This window comes from Lampris incognitus, chromosome 7, assembly GCF_029633865.1.
Source record: "Lampris incognitus isolate fLamInc1 chromosome 7, fLamInc1.hap2, whole genome shotgun sequence".
Lineage (NCBI taxonomy): Eukaryota > Metazoa > Chordata > Actinopteri > Lampriformes > Lampridae > Lampris > Lampris incognitus.
The window spans coordinates 208120-235000 of NC_079217.1; the positions used below are offsets into that span (position 1 = coordinate 208120).

General features: G+C 46.5%; 1 protein-coding gene across 1 annotated transcript in view; it reads right to left on the bottom strand.

Annotated features, from left to right (window-relative positions):
* Positions 1 to 3442: 3442 nt before the first annotated feature.
* The window catches only part of LOC130116120 (gap junction delta-2 protein), a 73891-nt gene continuing 50452 nt past the window's right edge, over positions 3443 to 26881 (bottom strand). Inside the window, exon 2 of the mRNA XM_056284069.1 lies at positions 3443 to 4306. Within this exon, the coding sequence (XP_056140044.1) occupies positions 3457 to 4306 (850 nt within the window). The 3' untranslated portion in view covers positions 3443 to 3456. The remainder of the gene's footprint in view (positions 4307 to 26881) is intronic.

Sequence of the window (26881 nt, forward strand, 5' to 3'; positions counted from 1 at the left end):
GGCTGAGAGACCTTTCAAGGTGTGGCCCCATTTAGAAAAGAAAAGTAGGAGGAGGGAGAACCCATTCACATGCAATACAGACTCTCTCTCTGTCTTCAAACACATACACAAGCACACACATTCATGGACAGAGGCAGTCTTCCCATGCTGACGTTCAGCCTTAGCTCTGTTTACGTCAGCTGTGGGAGGCATCTTGGGATCCCGGGTGGAGCGATTGCCAAGACACTGTCACTGCAATGCAAACACCCACTGTCAGCGTCTGTCTCCGGGCCAGTACGATAAAGTTGTGCTGCACTTACTCAAACTAAAAGTAATGTTGTTTAGCTTGGACCTCATTTGTCTGCATGTGTTTCCAGTTAGTGTTAGCATGTGATCCCAGCAAGAGCCGCCAACTAAACAAGCGGGGGGGCAACAGCGTGCCACGCCAGGAACCTCTGCTCAGCCTGATCCGCCTTAATGGCTCATGGACGTGTGTGTGTGTGTGTGTGTGTGCAAGCATGTTGGTTAAGTGAAGGACACCACATAATGTAGGTCTGAGTGTCCCTGCATCTGGTCTCCCAGGTTTGCAGCAGTTATTAGCTCTCTCGCTTCACTGCCCCCAGCAAGTGTTTTCATGTTTGTGTGTTTGCGTGTGGTATTGCAGGTCTGACACTTGGCTTTTTTTTTTGTTTTGTTCCCCAACTTGAGTTCCTTCAGTCCTCCACTCTCCTGCCCATCTATCAAATCAAGGTGCAACATTGGTCTCTCCTTAATCTTTTCATTTCATTCCTTTTCTTTTCTCTTTAAAGGCATGCATGCTAATTGCAAGGTAGGAGGGGGATGCAGAAGGTATAACCGCCAAGACTCAAACACGCGACTGTCCTGAGAGTTACTAATCATCAGACACACAGCTTGATCATTCAAGCAATACTGCCTTGTGTGAACCTGCCTGCTCAGGTGGCCCACAGGCCTAAGATACCTCTAGCATTGTACAAAGGATTTCTTTTCTTTTTGTTTCTGTTTTTTTAAATATGCCACGGCTCTTTGTGGAAGTGCTCCTTTCAAAAACATGGCCCATACTGATGCTGTACTCAGCAGCTGCACGGCGTTGCTGCAACTCCAGCATGAAAAGGTTATGAAAGAGTGTTTAGGAGAAGAAAGTACATGATTTCTGTGTTGTTTGCAGAAAAAATGGGTTGCACAATGTTAATATGATCAGAGCAGAGAGCTCACGCGCTCAGAGAACCTGCCGCCGTCAGTGAGAAATTATTTGGAATAAAAAGCAAAACAAAAAACAAAAAAAATCGACAGACAATTTGCACATCTGAATTCCCAAACCAAAACCCTGCAAAGATAAATAAATCTATTTTGACTTATCCTAAGTGGTTAAATAATATATTTATGTTATATTCTATTTAAATTTCAAACAATAATTAAATATCTAAAGGATGGCACCTTCTCTTTCACAAAAAAAAACATTACTCGTTGTGATATAATTTATAAAAGTCGCTTAAAATATCAATAAAACGATCGAGTCGCCTCCCTGCTCCGGCTCACGGGTCTTCTTCTTTCTCTTCTTTCTCCTCCTCCGACTCGTTCCCCTCAGTGCACCGGAAGGCTGGAGCAAAGAGCCGGGAGGGAACGTTGGTTTGTGCTTGTAAGGGGGGTGGAGGGGGGTGGAGGGGAGGGGGGCGTTTGCACGCTGTGTGTCCATTTGTCTGTCTGTTCATTAGTTCCTCTCTCGAGTTTACACTGAGGAAGAGGAGCTGGAGACGTTACTGTCGTCCAAAGACCTGCACTATATAGCTGCCAGAGAGGAGAGAGAGGAGAGGAGAGGAGAGGAGAGGAGAGGAGAGGAGAGGAGAGGAGAGGAGAGGAGAGGAGAGCGAGGGAGAGAGAGAGAGAGGAGATGAGAGAGGGAGGACAGAGGAGGAGAGGAGAGGAGAGAGGAGAGTAGAGCGAGGGAGGACAGAGGAGGAGAGGAGAGAGGAGAGGAGAGAGGGAGGAGAGAGGGAGGACAGAGGAGGAGAGGAGAGAGGAGAGTAGAGGGAGGGAGAGTAGAGAGAAGGAGAGGAGTGGAGAGAGAGAGGAGAGGAGAGTAGAGTAGAGAGAGGGAGAGGAGAGAGGAGAGTAGAGCGAGGGAGAGAGGAGAGGAGAGAGGGAGGACAGAGGAGGAGAGAAGTGTTTCTGGTACTCCCTGTGTTTGTGTTACGACCATATTTTGCCAAGAGACAAAACATAAACACCATCACTCTCCCGCTGGGCCAGGAGTTGCTTTGGCCGGTGACAGCGTTCAAACGGGCTGACACTGATCCGAGGCAGATTTCTCCAGCTCCTTGTAGCCCCCATCCCTCCCCCTCCCCCCTCCCCCACCCCCACCACTAGCTGTTTCACGCGTTCTCTTAGAAAGCAGTAAGTAATGCTCTCTCTCTCTCTCTCTCTCTCTCTCTCTCTCTCTCTCTCTCTCTCGCTCTCTCTCGCTCTCTCGCTCTCTCTCTCTCTCTCTCTCTCTCTCGCTCTCTCGTCCATCATGGTCTTGACAGTTCTTCCGCTCGCTTTTTAAATAATGCCCTCAGTCTTCCCCTTCATGTCCCTCCTAGTCCTGCTCTCCTCTTTCCTGTCCCTCCTTCTTTCAGCAGTGCTGACAAAGTCCAGAGGAGAAGCACCACGGTTTACATCAAATGGCAACACCATCTTCTGATGTCCTTGCAACCCCCCACTCCACCCCTGCACCCCAGTGGGATGGTAAACAGTGTCTCCTCCTTTATCATCTCCTCTTTTCTCTTCTCCTCAACTCGCCCTTCGTTTTCCCTCTTCTCATCTCTTCATGTCTGTTCACTTCACTATTCCATCTGTCTGTCTGTCTGCTGTCTGCCTCTCTGTCTCTGTCTCTCTCTCTCTCTGTCTCTGTCTCTGTCTCTCTCTCTCTCTCTCTCTCTCTCTCTCTCTCTCTCTCTCTCTCTCTCTCTCTCTCTCTCTCTCTCTCTCTCTCTCTCTCTCTCTCTCTCTCTCTCTCTCTCTCTCATCACCCAGTCCTTTGAGAAAAAAATCCTCCCATTGAAAGCAACTGGAGGTACCAGGAGAGGGGAATTGAAAGGTGTTGTTGTTGCTTTTAAGAGAAATGTATAAAACATTCCATGGCAGTTGAAATGTCTTCTTTCCTCCACAAAATGTCTTTGATCAAATTGTCCTTGGCCAGTTCGCAAGTCCTTCTTAATTTCCCAGGAGACCGTCCTTCTTTTTCCCCTGGGCCAGTTTTCTTCTGACGCCGTTCAGTCACTGTCAGAGAGTTGACGGCTTGGTCTTCTTTTACATTCCACTTCACTCCGTCTCATCCACCGCCTCCGCCGAGGACAGGTCCTTTCACACTGGACCTCACCGCCTTCTTCATGAAATAAAACATTATAATAAATTCTCTCTTTTTCTGGCACATTCATTCCACTCCTACTCTTCCCTGTGCACAACTCCTCTTCCTCCTCAGACATAAGCTGATTCGCTGGACTGCGTGCGTCCCAGGTTGGGTGGCTGCGACAGGTGCGCCATGTCCTTCTTCCTGATCTCGCAGATGGACTTCCTGCGTGCCTGTACGCCTCTAATGGCCGCCTTGATCTTCCGCCAGCCCAGGTGGTTGAGCTCTGCCAGGTTGAGAACCACACAGATTCCACTCACAGCGAACATGAACACCAGGAAAACAGTCTTTTCCGTGGGCCTGGACACATAGCACTCGACCTCCTTCAAACACGGGTAGCGGTCACACTCGAAAATCCCAGGCACGCTGAAGCCGTACAGGAAGTACTGGCCCGCCAAGAAGCCGATCTCCAGGGCGTTTCGGAACACCACCTGAATGATGTAGAAGCGAGAGATCCCTTCTTGCCGGCGCACCTTGGAATTCTTCCCGTGGGTGAGGCCGCGCGGCGCGTTCGGGATCTCCTTCACCTCCAGGCAGTCAGGCTCCTCCTTCCCTCCGCCGCTGTCGCCGCCGTGCTGCACCAGGATTCCGTTGATGTTACGGAGCTTCCGCGCCCCGTCCCTCGCACCGTAGTCCCTCTCCAGTATGGGATAGAGGAAGGAGTAGCGCCTGTCCCTCTGCTTGGCAGACTGGTGGACCGAGTAGGTTATGAAGCAGAGGCTGGGAGTGCACACTAAGATGATCTGAAACACCCAGTAGCGGATGTGGGAGATGGGGAAGGCCTTGTCATAGCAGGCCTGGTTACAGCCCGGCTGCAGGGTGTTGCAAATGAACATGGTCTGCTCGTCCTCATACACCGTCTCCCCCACGATGGCCACAATTAAGATCCGGAAGATTACCACCACTGTCAGCAGGATCCTGATGGGACAGACAGACAGACAGACAGACAGACAGACAGACAGACAGACAGACAGACAGACAGACAGACAGAGCAGTAAAGACAGATGAATTAAAGGTTGACAAAAAGAAAAAGAGCAGGTGAACTAGTGTGATTTACAGCATATTATGAAGGATAAGATGTCCTTGAATATCCATTTACTCTGCAGACGTGCTGACTGTGAATGAAAATTTTAAGAGACATGAAAAAGAAAAGAGCAATTAAGGTAAAATAAAAGGAAGATGAAATAAATTAGGAAGATAAAGGCGATTGAATGCAAAGATTGCAGTTTAAGACTTTCGATGGTGAATGCTGATTAACCATTTTTGGAAAGCCTTATTTCACCTGGTTATTTTCATCTTAGCAGTCGTTTTTGAAAGAATATTTGCATATCTCCCTTTGTAACAAAACCCCCAATAAATTAAAATGGGTTGAATGTAGCAAGTATATGGAGTGGTCTCACTGTAAATAGGAATAAGGAGAGCAGCACAAAAGGGAAGGTGACTTTTCAGTTATCACCTTTTCACACTAATAAATTGTGCTCTGAGTGTGATTAGACCAAACGAGGTGGTATAAGGTGTGAAAAGGAGGGGGCCGAGCATTAACCCTTGAGGCATGCCTGTTGCAACTTGTCAGGGACCGAAAGCCTGACTGCTCTATGTACTTCTTATGGCTTCCCTATCAGGTAAAACCCCAGCCCCAGGGGGCGTCCGGGTAGCGTAGTGGGCTATTCCGTTGCCTACCAACACAGAGATCGCCGGTTCAAATCCTCGTGTTGCCTCCGGCTTTGTCGGTCGTCCCTACAGTCACAATTGGCCGTGTCTGTGGGTGGGAAGCCGGATGTGGTTATGTGTCCTGGTCGTTGCACTAGCGCCTCCTCCGATCGGTCGAGGCGCCTGTTTAGGGGGGAATAGTTGATCCTCCCACGCGCTACGTCCCCCTAGCGAAACTCCTCACTGTCAAGTGAAAAGAAGCGGCTGGCGACTATCTATCGGAGGGGGCATGCGGTAGTGTGCAGCCCTCCTCGGGCCGACAGAGGGGCTGGAGCAGTGACCGGGACGGCTCGGAGAAGGGGGTGATTGGCCAGGTACAACTAGGCTGAAAAAGGGGAAAAACTGTAGCCACTTTTGCTGTGTAGCTAATACCCAGGTCCATCAGTGCTGACAGTAGGATCTGGTTATTCAGTGTTTGAAATGTGGCAGAGGAGGATGATATCTGATGACCTGGAGGCAGCTTTGACTCGATAAGGTGCTTCAGTAACTTCGAGAAGAGCCATTTCAGTGGGGTGACCACATCAAACCCCAAACTGATGTGGATCAAGTAGGTTATTCTGGGAGAAAAGGGAGGAGAGGTGATTGCATGCTGCTATGATTGGGAGCAGCGAACGAGCAGTGTGTGTGCATGTGTGTGTGCGTGCGTGCGTGCGCGCGTGTGTGTGCGCGTGTGCGCGTGTGTGTGCGTGTGTGCGCATGTGTTGAGACGTATAGAGTGGGATCTTCATCGTTTGTCTTACTTGGCACTCTGATTAAAGTCATAAAGATAAACCCATAATGTACACACACACACACACACACACACACACACACACACACACACACACACACACACACACACACACACACACACACACACACACCTTACTGAGAGATGAAACCAAGCTATACCTTTTTTGCAGCTTAGGATTTATTTACATATGTGCGTCACGAGAGAGAAGTTGTTGTGCTTGTGGCAGGATGAGGCAAATTGCTTTAAATGTGTTTATCTGTGTGTGCATTGTGTGTCTGCATGTGTTTCTGCTAAGGACATTTTCATGTATATTTACCGAAACATGAATGTGTGAATGCAGTTGTGAATATGTGTGTGTGTGTCTGTGCGTGCATACTTGCATATGTGCTTGTTACACTATAAATATAGAATATAGCCGCCAGTGAGTTATCTTAGACCAAAGGTATCCAGTCCTCCTTTTTATCTTTTCTTGCAGACAGCTACCCTTACACACTCCCCTTTGTTATTTTCTCACCATATGCATTTCATTCATGTTTTGGATATGCGAGTAATCGAGTGTATTTGTGTCTTTTTGCTGTCTCTGAATGTAATGCACAGCCAAACTAAATCTGGTCAACTAAATCCAGTGCAAGACTGGGAGAATACAGTGTCATATACAATACAGCCATCCTCACCCACATTTACCATTTAAAATTAGGAAACTAAAATCAAATAACCTCCCCTGGCTGAGCGATGACAGTCGAGCCCTTAAAAGACTGTGTAGAAAATCTGAGCAACAATGGAAGTTCAGCAAGTGTGAAACAGCACACAACACCGTTAAAAACCCAATGCTAATTTACCAGAAAGCAGTTAAGGATGCAGATCGCCTTACTTCTTTGAACTGATATCAAGAAATAACCACAATCCTAAAGTTCTCTTTAGGGTAATTGATTCTGTAATTAATGGTCCCTCCACTTCTTCTTCTTCTTTTTTTTTGAACCTGATGTTGAAAAATATTGTCCAAAATATTTCTCACTCATTTTGTAAATAGGAGGAAGAAAGAAATCCGCTTTATTTTGTCATTGTATTCTTACAATGAATTTGTCTTCTGCATTTAGCCCATCCTATTGTATTGGAGCAGTGGGCAGCTGCAGTGCCCGGAGGCCAACTCCAGTTCTTCTTTCCATTGCCTTGCTCAGGGGCACAGACAGGAGTATTAACCCTAACATGCATGGCATGTCTTTTTGATGGTGGGAGGAAATCCACGCAGACACAGGGAGAACCTGCAAACTCCACACAGAAAGTACCCGGGACGGCCTGGGGTTCGAACCCAGGACCTTCTTGCTGTGAGGCAACATTGCTAATCACTGGGCCACCATGCCACCCTATAAATAAGGTGGAGAATATCGGGTCCCAAATCCAGCCTGGCCCTTGCATTCTTTCCACTCCCTTTGTTAATTCTGCTTCTTTTACCCCATTTACCTATTACAGTTTCAGTGTTAGAGAGTACGGTCTCCCATATGAACTCCTCCTCCTGCATGTTAGACATCATCCCCGCTAAGCTTCTCAAGGAGGCATTTTCCACCGTTAGCCTTGTTATTCTGCTATATATATATTCCCCCCCCCCCCAATTGTACTTGGCCAATTACCCCACTCTTCCGAGCCGTCCCGGTCACTGCTCCACCCCCTCTGCCGATCGGGGGAGGGCTGCAGACTACCACAAGCTTCCCCCGATACATGTGGAGTCGCCAGCTGCTTCTTTTCACCTGACAGTGAGGAGTTTCACCAGGGGGCTGTAGCACGTAGGAGGATCACGCTATTCCCCCCAGTTCCCTCTCCCCCCGAACAGGCGCCGCGACCGACCAGAGGAGGCACTAGTGCAGCACCCAGGACACATACCCACGTCAGGCTTCCCACTCGCAGACATGGTCAATTGTGTCCAACCAAGCAGGAGGTAACACAGGGATTCGAACCGGTGATCCCCATGTTGGTAGGCAACGGAATAGACCGCTATGCTACCTGGACGCGGGTTATTCTGCTAATTCTTAATAAATATCTGGCCTCTGGTTCTTTACAGACAGTTTTAAGCATGCCATTTTCCACCCATTGCTAAAGAAACCTGATTTGGATCCCCTGCTCTTAACTAACTACAGACCAATCTCCAAATTGTCTTTTTTATCTAAGTTTCTGGAGAAAGGAATTTCATCTTAACTGATATCTTTTATGAATACTAATAGAGTTTTTAACAGTTTCCAGTCTGGTTCTAGAGCACTTCATAGTACAGAGACAGCGGTTGTTAAGGTTACTAATGACCTACTGCTGACTGGAGACAGAGGTGACTGCTCGATTTTAGTTCTTTTAGACTTAAGCGCTGCCTTTGACACAGTCGATCACAATATCCACTTACATCGCTTAGAGACTTGGGTAGGCATCAAGTGCTCAGCTCCTAGTTTATTACGCTCATACCTCTCCAACAGAACGTTTTCTGTTATTCTGGGTAACTCTACTTCCTCAATGGCTCAGTTGAGTTGTGGTGTCCCTCAAGGCTCAGTTCTTGGCCCCCTTCTGTTTTCTATATACAGTGGCGCCGGCAGCGGTAATCCTGTACGCACCGTGCGTACATTCTTTCTTTTTTTTTTTATCATTTTGTTCATTTTTTTGCCACTCACGCCGTTTGACGCAAATACATTTGAAGGCCGATGATTGGTGTTAACGTCACTGGACAGGTCCCTGTACGCACCGTGTGTATAGAGTTACGGCTGCCGGCGCCGCTGTCTATATACATGCTACCTCTTAGCCAGTTTATTCAAAATCATGATGTGTTTTACCATTTTTATGCTGTCAACACTCGCTTATCCATGCCACTAAAAGTCATAGATCCTAGCAGCTTAGCAAATTTCACAACTTGCCTCTCTGATATTAAATCCTGGATGTCCCCAAAAGTTTCTTAAATTTAATGATGATAAGTCTGAGGTCATTCTGTTCAGTCCCCCAAATTCCATCAGTCCTTTTGGTAATAATATTCATGGTCTGTCAAATAGTATTAAGCAGACTGCTAAACTCTGTTTTGATAATTAAGTAAAAAATGTCGTTCAGTCATGTTTCTTCCAGCTCAAGGTAATCTCTAAGATAACGTCATTTTTATCAATTGCTGATCTACAAAAAGTTGTACATGCTTTTATCGATTCTTGACTTGATTATTGCGACTCACTGTATTCGTGTATCAGCCAGGGCTCCCTCCACTGTCTGCAGTTGGTTCAAAACACCGCTGCTCCCCTTGTTACCAGGACAAAGAGGCATGATCACGTCACACCTTGCCTCCGTGCACTGGCGCCCTGTTAGATTTCGAATTGATTTTGAAATGTTATTGCTCACTTTTGAGGCCTTAAACAGTCTTGCTCCTAAATACATCTCTGATTTGTTTACCTGGTAAGCGCATCCTTGGCTTTTAAGATCCGCGGATGAAGCCCTGCTGGTTATCCCCAGGTCACGGTTTGTCACAAAGGGGGCTCGGTCTTTTGCTGTTAGAGCCCCCACACTGTGGCCCTCTCTTCCTACTGAACGCAGACACACTAAGTCTCTAGCTGCTTTTAAATCTCTTCTTAAAAATGTTCTCTTTGTGAAAGCTTTTGGAAATGCTTGATATTTTTTTCATTTATTTATACTGTTTTTATTTTTTTTCCTATTTATTGTGGTCTTATTCATTTATTGTCTTTACGTCCTCTGTGGTCATGTCCTTTGGTTTTCTTCTGTTTTGCCTTGTCTGGTTTTACTTCTTTTGTAAAGCACCTTGTAACATTGTTAATAAAAGTGCTATATGTGTGTTATTATCATTAATATTATAGGACATTTTATATGCCTATTATGTCTACTATGTATTATCTTAAAGCTCTGAATGCAAAAATCTCTTTGAAAAAATCCATATCCCACATTGCTCCTGGTTTTTACATTTTAGGTTACATTAGGACTTGTATTCAACCAGTGTATCGGTTATTGCAACGCTTAAAGCCCTTTGCTAACTTATCAGCTGTTCTAGCCACATATATCTGTTCTTCGTGATTCACAAGGATTTATTTAGCAGGTGATATTGACAAGAAATAATCCCTTTCACCTTAATTTCACATCATGTCCGTTCATTTAATGGGAAAAGTCACGTGTCCTGTTGTTTTGTGCTCTCATCAAGAATGATCCAACAAGATGTCCCACCAAAACTGTATTGTGCAGTGTTTCCATTCTGTAAGCATAGTACATCTGCACACCAGTGTGATGGCGTCTGGATCCAGAGGGGCTGCTGCCACTGCTCCTTGACTATTGCCAAATAATCATTAATGGCATTTGGCAGTGCAAAGGGTAATCTACCAATCACGCAGTGGGTTTGCCAGTCTCGTGTGGCACAGATGTGGGGTCAGAGGGTAAACTTAATCCTTTCCAGAGTCCGACGTGCAATTCAAATGCACCTCTCATCAAACCGTAGGTCACAAATCATAGCCTCCAAAATGAAAAATACAAGAATCCTACCACCTGTGATCAGCTTGCGTGTGGGGAGGCAGGAAAACAAATGAAAAAAATTAAATGCTTTTGCCCTTGTAGTGACTCCACTAAGGAGCTTAGGGACCAGAGAATTCACAATACCGGAGAGTACTGCGCAAAACCACACACACACACACACACACACACACACACACACACACACACACACACACACAAGTAAATGGACACACACACACGCGCGCGCGCGCAAGCAAATGGACAGACATTCATATAGCAGAAATGTAAATGAAGGTGAATGTGACATATCCGGTATAGCAGCCAGTCAGCGGACGCTGTTTAAACTGATTAGTTACTGAAGGAAGACATCAAATTACTCTTTAAGATGAGTTGGGCCCGGACAGGGATAAAAAGATTACCAAGTTACTCAAAACCCCAGCATGGCTGGGACAGCCTCTCCTTAGATTAAGCCAGAAACCTGCCAACGTGGGGACCGATGGAGACATGGGGGGGGGGGTCAGCGAGGGAACGCGACGATGGAGGAGAATCTGATCATAGACAGGAATTATAGAATGGCTTCCACACGACGCACACCCACTGCTGGCTGTAGTGAGTGGCTGGGCCGAGGGAGGGCTCCTGCATTACGCTTGTTTGTCTGCTTGTTTGCTTGTTTGTTTATTTGTTTGTTTGATTGTTTGTTTGCTGTTGTTGCTGTTGCCGTTGTAAATGCCGTCGAAGAGCTTTAGATTATGACAGCCCACAAAGCAAGCTCCACCATCTTCTTTCTCTCTACCTCATGTCGCTTTATTTTCTCTCTCTCTCCCTTCCTTCCTTCCTTCCTTCCTTCCTTCCTTCCTTCCTTCCACATTTCCTCACCTCCTGCCACCTCTCCAACCCTCTTCGTCCAAAACCGCACCGCCAATCTACCCAGGCTGCGTCACGGCCACGCTAGATGACGCAAGCACGTCAGCGTGTCGACTTTTGCAACTGGGGCGCGCTCCGAAGACTCTGATGACGTCACAGAGACGCGCGCTGTTTCCGGCGAGCTTTGATGACGAAGGCTTTCCGTTTTGTTTCATGCCTTTGTCTTTTCTAAATGTCACGTGTGTTCTTGTCCTGTTGACATCCTTTTCAAGACACCCTCGCAAAAGAGGTTTTGAACCTCGGTTTTTATTTTATTTATTTATTTATTTATTTTCATCTGGTCAAATAAAGCTTAGTTGATAAAAACAAAACCTGAATGTGATCAACCATCGCGGATCTGAGAAGGACAGGAAAAAAATTGCCCTGGTGATCCAAGAGCAAGCAGACGACATTATAGCACACTCTAGCTAGCCTGCTCTCTCTCTCTCTCTCTCTCTCTCTCTCTCTCTCTCTCTCTCTCTCTCTCTCTCTCTCTCTCTCTCTCTCTCTCTATCTATCTATCTCTCTCTCTATCTCTCCCCCCTCTCTCTCTCTATCTCGCTCTCTCGCTCTCTCTCTATCTCTCTCTCCATCTCTCTATCTCTCTCTCTATCTCTCTCTATCTCGCTCTCTCTATCTCGCTCTCTCTCTCTCTATCTCTCTCTATCTATCTATCTCTCTCTATCTCTCTCTCTCTCTATCTCTCTCTCTCTATCTCTCTCTCTTGCTCTCTCTATCCCTCGCTCTCTCTCTCTCTCTCTCTCTCTCTCTATCTATCTCTCTCTCTCGCTCTCTCTCTCTATCTCCCCCCTCTCTCTATCTCTTTCGCTCTCTCTCTCTCTCTCTCTCTCTATTTCTATCTCTCTATCTCTCTCTATCTCTCCCCCCTCTCTATCTCTCTCTCTCTCGCTCTCTCTCTCTCTCTCGTTCTCTCTCTCTCTCTATCTCTCTCTCTATTTCTCTCGCTCTCTCTCTCTATCTCTCTGTCTATCTCTCTCTGTCTTTCTCTCTCCCTCTCTCTGTGTTTCCCTATGTCTCCCCCCGTCTCTCTCTCCTTCCCCCGTTTTTCTTTCTCACACTCTATCTCTCTCCCTCTCTCTGTATTTCTCTGTCTCCCCCTGTCTCTCCCTATCTCTCTCTCTCTCTCTCTCTCTCTTCCGTTTTTCTTTCTCACTCTCTCTGTCTTTCTGTCGTCCTCTCCCTCTCTCTGTATTTCTCTATGTCCCTCCCCCTGTATCTCCCCCTCTCCCGTTTTTCTTTCTCACTCTCTCTCTGTCTTTCAATGCAATTCAATTCAAAGGGCTTTATTGGCATGAAAGTTTCACAACAATGTTGCCAAAGCATCAAAATACAGTTTGAATGGTGCACAGTAACACTAATGATGAACATCAACACAACATTGTAACGATCAATAAAGAAACAATAACACAGCCATAACAATAGAGAAACAGAAGCAGATCAGCAGGTGGAGCATGGGTGGTGAGGAGACTACAGCTGTCATGTCTTTCATCTTTCTCTATCTCTCTTTCTCTCTCCCTCTCTTTCCTCGCTCTCTGTCTTTCTGTATCTCTATGTCTGTTTCTCTCTCTCCCTGTCTCTTTCTCTATCTCTCTCTCCCGCCCTCTCTCTCAATTCAATTCAGTTCAATTCAATATGTGCTTTATTGGCATGACATACGTTTGTGTACATATTGCCAAAGCATTTAAAACAAAAGCACAACACAACACAACAATGATTATAATAATAACAGCAGCAACAACAATGATTATTATATCAAACAACAACAGCAGCAATAGGTCCGTCCCCCACTGTCTCTCAGGTTGTGTCTCTCTCTATCTCTCTTCCGTTTCTCTTTCTCACGCTTTCTCTTCCATGGCGGCACGCACGCTCGAATTATTTCACTCAGCTATGCAAACCCTTGCTGAAGTTGTGCACTCGTTTTATGCACTTAGTTGCAAATTAAATTTGGGTATGCATATGTAAGAGGTAAAGTCACTGGAAGCATTAGCACAGATCTAAACACACATAATGATACACATAGACACAAACACACATGCAAGTGCAGAACTGACCCTCTGTTCCCAACAGATGCTATTTGTTATTCCCTTATGCAAGTACATAGTCTGTGTTATGATACAAGCAGTGTTCATATAAAAGCACTATTCCCACACCCCTACAAATGCCTCTTATCTGTCTCGAATCCTCTCTCGCTCACTCACTCACTCATTCCCTGTCTCTGTTTCTTCCTCTTTTGTGTTAAGCTAACAGTTCAACCCATTTGGAACAAAGGGGGAGTATGACAACTCAAAAGCTGTTATCATGCATCTGTTGTTTATCAGCAATTAAACTTGTGCATACAAATATGAAAAATGATTATAAAATCTACCTCGGACGGGGGGGGGGGATTCTGGTTCCGTGCCACTTCTCAAATTGCACACATGCAAGTGCATACAATCACACGTATGCGCACAAATTGATGTTGCTTCTCTTACAGACTGTGTGATGTGGATTGCTGGGAGATTGAAATGCCACTCAAAGTGCAGTTGCTTTAAAACCCTCTTATGTGTGTATGTATCTTTGAAAGCTTATTGTTTACATGAGAAGGGAAGATACGAAAGGAGTTGGCTTTCTTGTGCCGCTCAGTGAGTGGAGCATAGTATTGCCACAGTCATTTCTCACTAGAGTCTGTTACGATCAGTAGCAGCAGACCCAAACACAGACACAATGGAATTGAGTAACATAAAAAGGGGTTTATTGGAGGAATAAAGGGGAATGAGGATAGCAGGCAGGGCAGAAGGTAGAGAGGCGATGGCCGATGGCAGAGCTGAGCTGAGCAGGATGGTGGTTTGCAAAGTTGTTCTGAGCAGGACAGGCGGACAGAATGAGTGTGGCTGGCTGAGGATAAGCTCGGGGTTTTAACAAGTAATCAGGCTAGGCAGGCAGGGGGACTAGAGGGTAAAGATCCTGGAAGCCCTAGTGAACACGGTAAATACAGGTGGTGCAAACAACATCAGGAATAACTCTGAATATGCTATTGGGCAGTACATTGGCCAGGTGCACTGTTGACTCACAGCAAGAAGGTCCCAGGTACAAAACCCAAGCCTTCCCACGTCCTTTCTGTGTGGCATTTGCATGTTCTCCCGTGTCTGCATGTTTACGCTGGCTGGATGCTCCAGTTTACCCCACCATCAAAAAAGATGTGCATGTTAGGGCTAATACTCCTGTATGTACCCCCTGACCAAGGCCTGGCAAAAAGAATTGGAGTTGGTCCCCAGTTGCTGCACAGTGGCTGCCCACTGCTGCTAGCTACACAGCTAGGATGGGTTAAATGCAGAGGATGAGTGGATGAAGAACTGGAGTAGATATACAGTTGAGTTGAGAAGTTGATGGAAGGCAGATGTGCAGGCTGGGCAGGTGATGTGAATAGGCTGCAATCAGGAGGGAGCCGGAGAGTGCCAAGGAAGTAAGCCATGCCTACACCACATACACGCACAGACAGACAGGGGGAAACAGGACACTCAGGGGAAAGGGGAAACACGGAAACACATCGTAACACAAGGGAAATAAATGGAGGCACAGCTGGGGCCATGACAGACCCCCCACCCCCACCCCCAACGAGAACCTCCAGGCGAACCACCAGGCTTGTCAGTGTGGTCTCTATGGATGTACCGGGTGAGGGAGGGGTCAAATATGAGCTGGCAGGATATACAGCTGCGTTCCTTTGGGCCGTATCCCTCCTAGTCCACCAGATACTGGTACTCACAGCCTCAGTGGCATACATCCAATAGCCGCCAGACAGTGTAGGCTGGGTGGTCATCAATGATCCAGGTGGGTGGAGGAGGAATGGCCAGAGGGCAAAATGGTCAGATAGAAACTGGTTTCAACTGGGAGACATGGAAGGTATGATAAATTCTCATGGGGGGAGGCAACGTGAGTTTAACGGCAGAGGGATTGATTATACAGTCTATCTCATAAGGTCCAATGTATCAGGGTGTTGGTTTTCTGGATTCGGTTTGTAAAAGGATATTTTTAGAAGAAAGCCAAACTCTCTGACCTGACCTGGCTAGGAGTTGGGTGCTGGAGTCCAGTGACAGTCAGTGATGTGCTGGTTGCAGTCAATGGAGCAGAGCAGGCATCCTTCCACACCGTGGGACAGCGGCAAAGATGGGCCTGGACGAAGGGCACAATGATTTCATCCTTTTGAGCAGGAAACAGAGGTGGCTGGTAACCCAGACAGCATGCAAAGGGGTGACATCCCCATGGCAGCACTGGGCAAGGAATTGTGAGCATATTCAATCCAGAGAAGATGTTTACTCTGGGGGGGGGGGGTTCCGGGCTGTGACACAACAAAGCACAGCTCCCAGGTCCTGGTTGACCCGCTCCATCTGTCTCGCAATGGTAGCCTTATCAGAGACTCACAGGTGCTCCAAGAGCGCAACAGAATGCCTTCTATACCTGGGATATGAATTGTGGTCCACAGTTGGAGATGATGTCAGGTGGGATCCCTTGGAGTTAGACAATGTTGTGGAGGTCAGCGGTTTCAAGGTTGTGGGAAGAAGTTTGGGTAGAGGCACAAAATGTACAGCCTTGGAAAATCTGTCTACAATAGTGAGTCTGATGGTGTAGACTTGAGATGATGGAAGTCCAGTTACAAAGTCGAGGCCAATGTTGCTCCATAGTCAACTTGGGACTGGTAGGTGATCGAGTGGGTCGGGGAATAGCTGGTGAGATGACTTACTGTGAGCACACACAGTACAAGTGAGCACAAAGGCACGGGTGTCCGCATCCTTAGAAGGCCACCAGAAATGCTGTGTCAGAAGGGGAAAAGTTCGGCTGATAGCATGATGATAGGCGAACCAGGAGGTATGACTCTATTAAAGGACTTGTGAGTGGACAGAATCAGGTCATTATCAGGGCCATTTCTTGGGTCTGGTAGAGTTCCTTGGGCTTTCTTGACACGGGATTCAATTTCCCAAGTCACTGCGGCCACAATGCACAACAAGGGAGAGATAGTATCTGGTTTGGTTGGATTGTTGATGGGGACAAACTGTCAGGAGTGGGCATCAAGCATTATGCTTCTGGAACCGGGTCGGTAAGTGAGAGTGAAACTAAATCATCCAGGGAACAGTGCCCAATGGGCTTGATGGGAACTAAGTTGTTTGGTGGTCTGAATGTAGGCCAGGTTCTTGTGATCCGTCCAATCAATAAATGGATGTTCTGCTCCCTCCAGCCAGTGATTCTATTCCTCCAAAGCTAGCTTGATAATGAGAAGTCCCCAACATCATATTTCTGCTCAGCAGAGGAAAATTGGTGAGAGAAGAATGCACAGGGGTGGAGTTTCTGGTGAGAAGCTGAGCACTGGGAAAGAACAGTTCCAACCCCTGTAACTGAAGCATCAACCTCCACAATGAACTGACCCGAAGGGTCTGGTTGGATGAGGACAGGTGCTGATGTAAAGCATTTCTTCAGTTGGGTGAAGGCAGCATCTGCCTCAAGAAGAAAGCCACTTTATTTTATTTTATTCTATTTTATTTTATTGTCGTTATAAAGTTGTTTTGGTTACAAGAAAAGGGGATACCTGAAGGGGTGAGTTGGGTAAGAGGCATGGCCACACAGCTGTAGTCTCTGATGAATCTTCTGAAAAAGTTAGGGAAGCCCAGAAACCACTGGAGTTGTTTCGAGGATGTGGGTATGGGTCACTCTGCCACTGCCTGAATCTTTCCAGGATCCATCTTCAGTTGCCCACTCTCAATGATGTATCCCAGAAACCCAACCGAACTGACACGGAATTCACATTTTTCAGCTCTGACAAACAGTTTATTCTCCAGTAGTATTTGGAGAACTTGCCTTTCATGCTGGATGTGTCCTTCCATGTTCTGGGTGAAGATAAAGACAACCTTTAGATAATCAAAAACTGACCAGTTTAGAAGATCGCAAAGGACATCGTTGACAAGAGTCTGGAAAACAGCGGGGGCATTGGTTAATCTGAAGGGCATGACTAAATACTCAAAGTGGCCAAGAGGGGTATTAAAGGCAGTTTTCCATTTATCTCCTTCCTCGATTTGGACCAGGTGGTAGGTGTTTCATGCCACGAAAGAGCACCACAGATGCGATGTTTGCTTTGAGAATGTTGATTGAGAAGTATAGAGAAGGCCAGAAAGAGTTGCACTGTGTCTTTGTAGATTTAGAGAAAGCTTATGACAGAGTACCGAGAGAGGAGGTGTGGTATTGTATGAGGAAGTCAGGAGTTGCAGAGAAGTATGTAGGAGTGGTGCAGGATACGTATGAGGGAAGTGTGACAATGGTGAGGTGTGCGGTTGGAATGACGGATGGGTTCAAGGTGGAGGTGGGATTACATCAAGGATCGGCTCTTAGCCCTTTCTTGTTTGCAATGGTGATGGACAGGTTGACGGACAAGATCAGGCAGGAGTCTCCATGGACGATGATGTTCGCGGATGACATTGTGATCTGTAGTGAGAGTAGGGTGCAGGTTGAGGAGAGCCTGGAGAGGTGGAGGTATGCACTGGAGAGAAGAGGAATGAAAGTCAGTAGGAGCAAGACGGAATACCTATGCGTGAATGAGAGAGAGGACAGTGGAATGGTCAGGATGCAAGGAGTGGAGGTGACAAAGACATCTGAGTTTAAATACTTGGGGTCAACTGTCCAAAGTAACGGGGAGTGCAGTAGAGAGGTGAAAAAGAGAGTGCAGGCAGGTTGGAGTGGGTGGAGAAGAGTGTCAGGAGTGATTTGCGACAGAAGGGTACCAGCAAGAGTTAAAGGGAAAGTTTACAAGATGGTTGTGAGACCAGCTATGTTATATGGTTTGGAGACATTGGCACTGACAAAAAGACAGGAGGCGGAGCTGGAGGTGGCAGAGTTGAAGATGCTAAGATTTTCACTGGGAGTAACGAAGAAGGACAGGATTAGGAACGATTATATTAGAGGGACCGCTCAGGTTGGACGGTTTGGAGACAAAGCAAGAGAGGCAAGATTGAGATGGCTTGGACATGTGTGGAGGAGAGATGCTGAGTATATTGGGAGAAGGATGCTGAATATGGAGCTGCCAGGGAAGAGGAGAAGAGGAAGGCCAAAGAGGAGGTTTATGGATGTGGTGAGGGAAGACATGCAGGTGGCTGGTGTGACAGAGGAAGACGCAGAAGACAGGAAGAAATGGAAACGGATGATCCGCTGTGGCGACCCCTAACGGGAGCAGCCGAAAGTAGTAGGTAGGTGTTTCTGAGACTGAGTTTGGAGAAGATGGTGGCTCCCTGGAGTGGAAACACAAGGGAAATAAATGGAGGCACAGCCGGGGCCGAGACAGTCAACCATAGTAAAAGCGTATGCACTTAATTACGTTTTCAGGAACTTTTTATTACTAGTTCCACTAAAAGATACATTAGACAGAGATATGGAAGGGGGTTGAAAGATGAGAGTGAAGATGCATATCTAGTAGAAAAGGTGAAAATAATTCAGTTGGGGGTGGAGACAGAAAATATTTACCCTATTTCAACTTTCACTCCTATCTCCTAGTGAGGAATGAAGCTGGAAATTAGGCAGGAAAATGAGGGAGGGAAGGCCAAGAAGAAATATTTGAAAAGAGGTTGATGAGGAATATGAATTTAGAGAGATTGGGAGATACATTGAGAAGATAAAAAGAAGGGGGAGCAGAGGTGGGAGGAAAAATGAGCTGTCTTGCATCTTTTTCTGAGGAACATAACACAACCCCTTTTTCCATGTCCTTTCTTCTTATCTCTCCTCCCCCTTTTCCCGACCAGCTCCACTCTACTCAGCCTCCCTATGCTAGTTACCACGGCAACAGGAGAGTGGCAGAAAACAGAGGGAGATGTCGAGGGGGAGAAATGTGCCAACCTGATGCTAAGTCTGCAAGGAAGTAAGGAACAGCTTGTTTTTGCTAAAGAGTGGAGCAGAATTATTGCAGTGGTTTGTAGCATTGCTCAGTTACTTGAAAGAGCCAAACCAAAACCAGGGTTTACTTTATTTAGGCTCAGATGGTTAATTTTGCAAAAAGTATACAGGAGAGAGTTTGCTTTAAAAGCAAATCCCACAACTGGGATAAACCAAACAAGTGTTCCCTATGGGCTATGCGATGTGAAGATGGCTAAAAGGAGAATAACATTGTCTCAACTTTTAAATCTGCTCAAAAAATGGTCAGCTGTGCTTGCAATATTTTTAATGCCATTATCTCAAGATCACAGGTTAAATATCACGTTATCTCGCGATAGCAAAGCTCGTTCTCTTGAGATAACGACCATTTGATAATAATGGAGAACTGGAAAATGAGTGTCTGGTACGGTAGATCACCGCGTCAGGCCGTCTACACTTCAGAGAGGCGCAGCCGCGCCACAGAGACTTCATGGTGCATTCAGGTTCGACTCGTAAACTGTGAAGTCTGCATCGCTTCGCACGGCAAAGCGCGTCGGCGCCGACAGGGACTTCATGGTGCATTCAAGCACACCTCCTAAAATCAGAAATCTGTACTTCATGTTAGGGTTTGTGGAAGACCCCAAGCGCACGACGCCAGACAGACATGGGGTCAGCCGAAAACTGGCGTACTTTATTCCTTACGCGTACAAATAGTCAAACGCAGGAAGGCAATGAGCGACAAGGAAAACGGAAAGTCCAAGGGGGAAAAAAACTCGCGGTTAATCCAAAACGGGAACACGGCAGGATATGTCCAGGGGGAAACTTTGCAAGGGAAAACATAAACCAAGGGCTGGGGTGAGTTCGGAGAGAAAAGGACCGTGAGAGGAGAGTGGCCGCTACTGCGGGGAGGTTATAACACGAACTGACAACGGGCGCGTGGGAGGCCACCAAACTTAAGCCCCGCCCTGACGGCTAAGCCCGGCCCTGACGAGCTGATTGGCTGCCGGCGCGGGGTGGGCGAGCCGTAGCACTTCAATGGCCACAAAGAAACGAGAAAGTTTCTACTTTTTCTTATTTTCCTTTGTTGAAATACCTACATCTGTCATTACTTTCTTGTTCTTTCACGCCAACATTTTTAACATAGTGAAGCAAAGCAAATTGCCCATTCAGTGCTGCAGTTTTCAAAATTCATTAAAATATTCAAATCAAGTTGTTATCAGCAAACCCCAGCATATTCTTGTAAGGTCTCTGGATATCTCTGTGATTATTTTCCATGTTGTTTTACTGCAGCATCTTTAATAATATGATCCCAAGATTATAACAATATCCCACTCTTTTTTACATTTAAAAAAATCCTATAAGACTTAACAAATTGTTATCAGGAAACTCAACCATATTCTGGTTCAATATGGCCCCAAGTACCTCTGTGATGATTTTCAAGTTTTTTGCAGCAGCATTTTTTTCAATAAGTAGATGCTGAAATAATAACAAAATCCCATTAATTTCTGCCTACGCAGCTAAAAACAACAACAACAAATCAAATTGTTTTCAGCAAACGCCACCATATTCTGGTTCAACAAGTCCCCAAGTACCTCTGTGATGATTTCCATTTTTTTACTGCAGCATTTTTTTAAAAGTCTCTTGGTTTTTTTTTTATCCAAGCAATACTGACAAGTGCGGTGATACTGACAAGTGCAGTGATACTGACAGGTGCAGTAATATTGACAAGTGCAGTGATACTGACAAGTAAAGTGATAATGACAAGTGCAGTGATACTGACAGGTGCAGTTATATTGACAAGTGCAGTTATATTGATAAGTGCAGTGATACTGATAAGTGCAATGATATTGATAAGTGCAGTTATATTGACAAGTGCAATTATATTGACAAGTGCAATGATATTGACAAGTGCAGTTATATTGACAAGTGCAGTGATATTGACAAGTGCAGTGATACTGACAAGTGCAGTGATACCGATAAGTGCCGTGATATTGACAAATGCAGTGACCTGCTAACCCTACACTAAATCCTCAACTTCAGCCTCCTTTAATACCTGTTCCCTCGCTGCGTTGCTCTGACATATCTCTAGCTCTCCTTCCTCCCCTCTTTCAAACTCCTTTTTACCTTTCTTTTCATAAGCCATCTCCACCTGCCAGCCTCCCAGCCTGGCATCATTAAAAACAAAAGGATACAGACCTACCACTATTTTTTCCCCAGAAATTAAGAAGAAGCACTTGGTTTTCTACAGTGCACAGCACATCCCCATGTCCCCAAATAGAAATAAATCCTTCCAAGTTTGAAGTAAGTTTGAAAAACTTGAACTCAATTTTCAGCCGAGTAGCCACTAGACCCCTGAACATGAGTTCCGCATCTGTGGACCCAGTGCCTTTCATTTTGTTTCTTCTGCTAAGCCAAATGCTCATTTTTGCCTGACCTATCAGAAAATTAACCAAGGTGACACGTCTGCACTGTGTTGCCGTGTACCTCGGACCAAAGACAAACAGGCTGTCTTCGAGAACCTCTCCTAAACCTTTGAGCCACTGCTGCAGTACAGAGAAAATAGGGCTCAACCTGCGACATCTGAGCCATAAGTGCTGTAGAGTTTCCTCATCATTACAGAAAGAGCAGTGGTTCCCTGCCCTAGGTTCAATGTGTGCCACATGTCTGTTCAAAGCCACAGCCCCATGTACCCCCCTCCACTGTAGATCCAAAGTGTGTTTCTCTATGGAAGGGGGGAGTTGTACAGGGACCTCCAGCTGTCCTTGGAGGATGGGCCTGGTGCCAACACACTCAACCACCTCGACTCCTGTACACTGGCTAGTGATGTTCTGTTGAGAACCTTTCCAGTGACTGCATACAAGTCCTTCTGTGATGTACTTAAGTCATGTAGTGCTGTTGTTTTGAAAGACAGAGTGGCCCCCTTCACTTCCTCCTGCTCCTCCACTGCTGCATGGATTGACAAAGATGGAAAAACAGGCCGCATAGCTGGCTGATCCTCTCCACACTCTGCTCCTAGTGCCTCTCTGAAGAAGCCAGGAAGTGCACTGATCAATTCCTCCAACAACCTCTCCATCAAACGAAGAGATTTAAAGCCAGTCTCTTGGCTCAAAATGCCAGCCGTCTTCCACTGTCCTCCTGATCTGAGACACCCTAACTTTGTAAGTCCAGCTCTCATGAGGGATCTCTGTACACTTACGGAGCTGAGCATCCCGCAGCGTATCAGTGGGTTATGGAATAGTGGTTCCTCCCCCTACACTGCCATAGATCTGGGAGTAGTCCCTGTTGGTGCGTAAAATCATTCCCCAAGCTCAGAGGACAGACTGATAGAAGGGTGTCATAGTGAACTCTATTCCAGCCAGGTCCAGAAGGAACAAGTGCTTGTCATAGTTCAGGTTCATGACCCTCCAAAGCAACACAGATGCTGTTTCACTCCAAAGTCGCTGGTCATGGTATAAAAGTCGCTGCACAGTTTGAAGGCGAAAAGCCATGATACTACTGCTGAGGTCGATCAGGCCCTGGCCTCCTTCTAGCACTGGTAGGAACAGTACAGCAGACTTGGTCCAGTGAAAGCCTCCCCAGAAGAAGTCCACTAGCGTCTTCTGTACTTCCCGTATGAGCGTGTCCGGAGGTTCTAAAACTGTAAACCGGTGCCAGAACATCAAGGCAATCAAGTTGTTAACAATCAAGACTGTCCCCCTATAGGACAACTGAGGCTGGATCCAAGTCCACCTAGACAATCGGGCACTGGCCTTCTCGGTTAAACCCTCCCAGTTTTTGCTCAGGAAGCGGTCACTGCCTAGAAAGACACCAAGGCATTTTATCCCGTCTGTATTCCACTGCAGCCCCGCTGGTAATGTCGGCTTTTCTGTATTGTTCCACTCCCCCAGCAAGAGGCCCTCGGATTTTGACCAATTAACCTTTGCAGAGGAAGCTTGTTCGTATAAGGCCAATTTCTTTTTGAGAAATTGTACATCGTTTTGGGTTGTTATGAAAACCGTGACATCATCAGCATATGCTGATAAGCTAACTGCAGTGGTGATCTTCCCTGAAAAGGTTAGCCCTGGGAGCCCCTGCCTGAGCTGAAATAAAAGTGGTTCAATGGCCAGGGAGTACAGCATCCCAGATAAGGGACAACCCTGTCTGATACCTCTCCTAACAGAGACAGGTCGGCTGAGTCCACCTCCTACCTTCAACAGAACACTGGCTCCGGAATACAACAACTTGATCCAGTTAACAAATTTATCCCCAAAACCAAAACCTTTAAGTGTTTTGAACAGATAGCAATGATCTATCCTGTCAAAAGCCTTCTCTTGATCTAAGGAAAGCAGGCCAACATCCAGCTCCTGGAGCTTAGATATGGCAATAATGTCACGTATCAAAAAAAGATTATCCTTAATTGTACGGTCAGGAACACAGTACGTCTGGCTGTAATGTACAACCGTGTCCATACACTGTTTGAGTCTATTTGAAAAGCATTTTGCAATGATCTTATAGTCAGTACACAACAATGAAACTGGCCTCCAGTTTTTTAGTAGGCCAAGAGCTCCCTTTTTTGGTAGCAGTGTCAGGACAGCCCGTCTACAACTCAAAGGTAGAGTTCCAAGAGTTCAAACATTCTTTAAAAACATCGTGTAAGTCTCGTCCAATTTGAGCCCAAAACGTCTTGTAGAACTCTGAAGGAAGTCCATCAACTCCAGAGGCTTTGCCACAGCTGAGCTGCAGAACCGCCGCAGACATCTCATCAAAGGAGACGGGGGACTCCAGCGAAGTCACCTGTGTTTCACCCAACTGAGGCAGTCCCTCCAGTATCTCCCCCACACAGCCAGAGTCACTGGTCTCCGCACTGAACAGGCTGCTGTAGAAGTCTATGGCCAACTTCCTCATCTCTGATGGATCAGTTGTAATTGCCCCACTGGGAAGTTTGAGGTGCATCATCACATTGTTCTTTCTAATTTTCCTCTCGAGTTTAAAGAAAAAAGAAGTTGGAGCATCTATGTCTTTGATGGTGGCAAGTCGGGTCCTGATTAAAGCACCCTTTGCTCTCTCATGTAGGAACCTACCTAAAGCCTTCCTCCTACTTTCCCAAGTGCTGCTGTCACCATCATGTCCAATAAGTACTTCGCCTTCTAATATCCTAATTTCTCTCTCTAATTCATCAAGACAAAGTTTCTCCACACCGAGAGTGTGTTGTTTGTATTGCTGACAGAAAATCCTAATTTGTGTTTTTCCTACCTCCCACCATCGAGCTAAGCTCTCAAAATCCTTCTTCCTCAGCCTCCAATGACTCCAGAAGTCAGAGAAGAACTGACACAAGGCTTTATCCTGCGTTAGCCGCACATCGAAGTGCCAGTGGGAACAGTGTCGAAATTGAACTTGTAAATAAAAATCTGCCACTACTAAATGGTGATCTGAAAATCCCACATGTGATATTGTGGACTTAATCAACCTGTTGTTGTATGTTTGATTGAGGTAAATCCTGTCCAACCTGGCTGCCCTCACACTACCCTGCGCAGCTTTTACCCATGTGTAGTGCCTAGCTGTTGGATTAAGTGTCCTCCAAACATCCGTAAGGTCGTTTTCTGCAACCACAGTGGACAGAAAAGAAGCTGACGGTGGATGGTGCTCTTCTGAGTTTCTGTCAACTGTAGGGTGTGTAGTGCAATTCCAGTCTCCTCCCACCACTGTGATTGAGCCACTATTAAATTGTTTGAGTTTATCCCTCAGTTTGCTAAACAATCTCAAGCGATCAGTGCCTGTATTATAAGCATACACATTTATAAACACAAAGGGTATTTCTTGGATTGTTGCCTGAACTACCTGGATCCTGCCCTGCTCCACTTCACATGTCAAAACATTTGTCAAAAGGAGGCGCTGCGAGAAGAGAACAGCTACACCTGCACTAAAGTTGGTACCATGGCTCACAAAAAGCCTGGCCTGCCCAACTCATTCCCCACTCTATCTCGTTGTCTGCAGAGCTGTGTGTTTCCTGTAGGAAGAGCACATCTATGTTCTTAGCTCTAATCAGCTCAGCTACCACACCTCGCTTAACTCTATCTCGTCCTCCGTTAATATTTAGACTCCCTACTCGCAAACCGTCCATTAAAAGAAGAGAGAAAAGGAAGGATAAGACAGTGAAAACTTTTCCAAGAGAGAAAAAAAAACACCTTTTGTGTATCACATATATTTTAGTTTTGTACATGTAAAGAAACCTTTCCTCGCTTTTCTTTCCTGAGTTTCGTCAGAATCTTCGTCAGACGAAACCTCTTCTGCTTACTGAGCTCTTCATATCCAGCTGTTTTTCTAATTTTCGTAACAGAACTAACAAACCTGTCCACATCCGAGAAGAAATCTGTTACATCCACAGACTGTCTGCCATAGGTTTCGTCAAGGAAATCATTAATCTCCTTTAATGAGTATAACTGCTGATCACCTTGCGACACAATATCAGCAAACTGAGACAGCCATCATGCTCTAACATGTCCTCATCTTCATTTCCAGCGTCTTCACAGTGTGACTCACCTGCAGAGACCTGACTCTCAGCCTCGGCTGGGTGACTGTCTCCCGCTGGTTCTGTCTGTCCTTCGTCTCTGCATACATCCGCATCCTGTGCTTCAGTACCACTCAAATTACCATCATTTACAGTATTGCTGTCCTGCTCAGTTGGTACATTTCCTTCCGTACCAGGTTGTGGATCACCGGTTACGGTGTCTCCTGCCGCCTGCTGCGCCGTTTGCGGGCTACCGCCCTCAGCGGCGCCTCCTGGCGGCGGCTCGCCTGTACTGCTGCCCGCTGTGGGCTCCCTGTGCGGGCAGGATGAACGTTTGTGGCCGACATCGCCGCACTCAAAACACTTCATGCGGCCAGAACTCGCGTACAAAGTGTAGAAGCCGTGTTCGTATTTGACCTTAAATGACACTTGTAGATGTTCTGAGGGGTCATTTAAATACATGAAGGCCTGTCTCCGCAGGGAGGTAACATGCTGCAGTCTGGCGTCGCCACAACCCAGACGGACTGTTCTGAACCCGCCAGCAAACTCCCCGAAACGACCCAGTTCTTTCTCAATGAGCTCGTTCGGGATAAACGGAGGTACGCCTGACACGGTAACACGTGTCGACGGCACAAACAATGGCGAGACGGCTACAAACAGATCGTCCAGCACCAGGCCTCTCTCCACCAACAGGTGGACTAAACGCTCCTCTCGGAGAAAAGCCACCACGGCTTTGTTCATCCGAGAGCCGTAGGTGATGTTCTCATAGCCGACCTGTTCTCCTGCAGCCAGGAGAACCTGTTCCACAGTGTACCGCGGGTCCACCACCACTCTAACCCCGTGTCTGATAGACAGGGGTGGCGAGCCCTCACCGGGGGGGGGGGGCGCCATACTGCACACCGCCAACCTCCCACCAGCTACTCCAGTCACTTCCCAAGCACCAACGAAGAAGTAAAATTAAACTTCCCTCACCTCACCATGTAAAGAAGAAAAGAAAAGAAAAAGAAGAGTGAAAGCAGTAGAGAACAAGTGAATTAATCCAAAAAAAACACGCTCAAACTCTTTCAACGCTCTCACTCACGCCGACGTACCCAACCTTCCCGCATGCAGTGCAGAGAGAGAGAGAGAGAGAGAGAGAAGAGAGAGAGGGGGGGGGAGAGGGAGAGAGAGAGGAGAGAGAGAGAGAGGAGAGAGAGAGAGAGAGAGAGAAGAGAGAGAGAGGAGAGAGAGAGAGGAGAGAGAGAGGAGAGAGAGAGAGAGGAGAGAGAGAGAGAGAGAGAGAAGAGAGAGAGAGAGAGAGAGAGGAGAG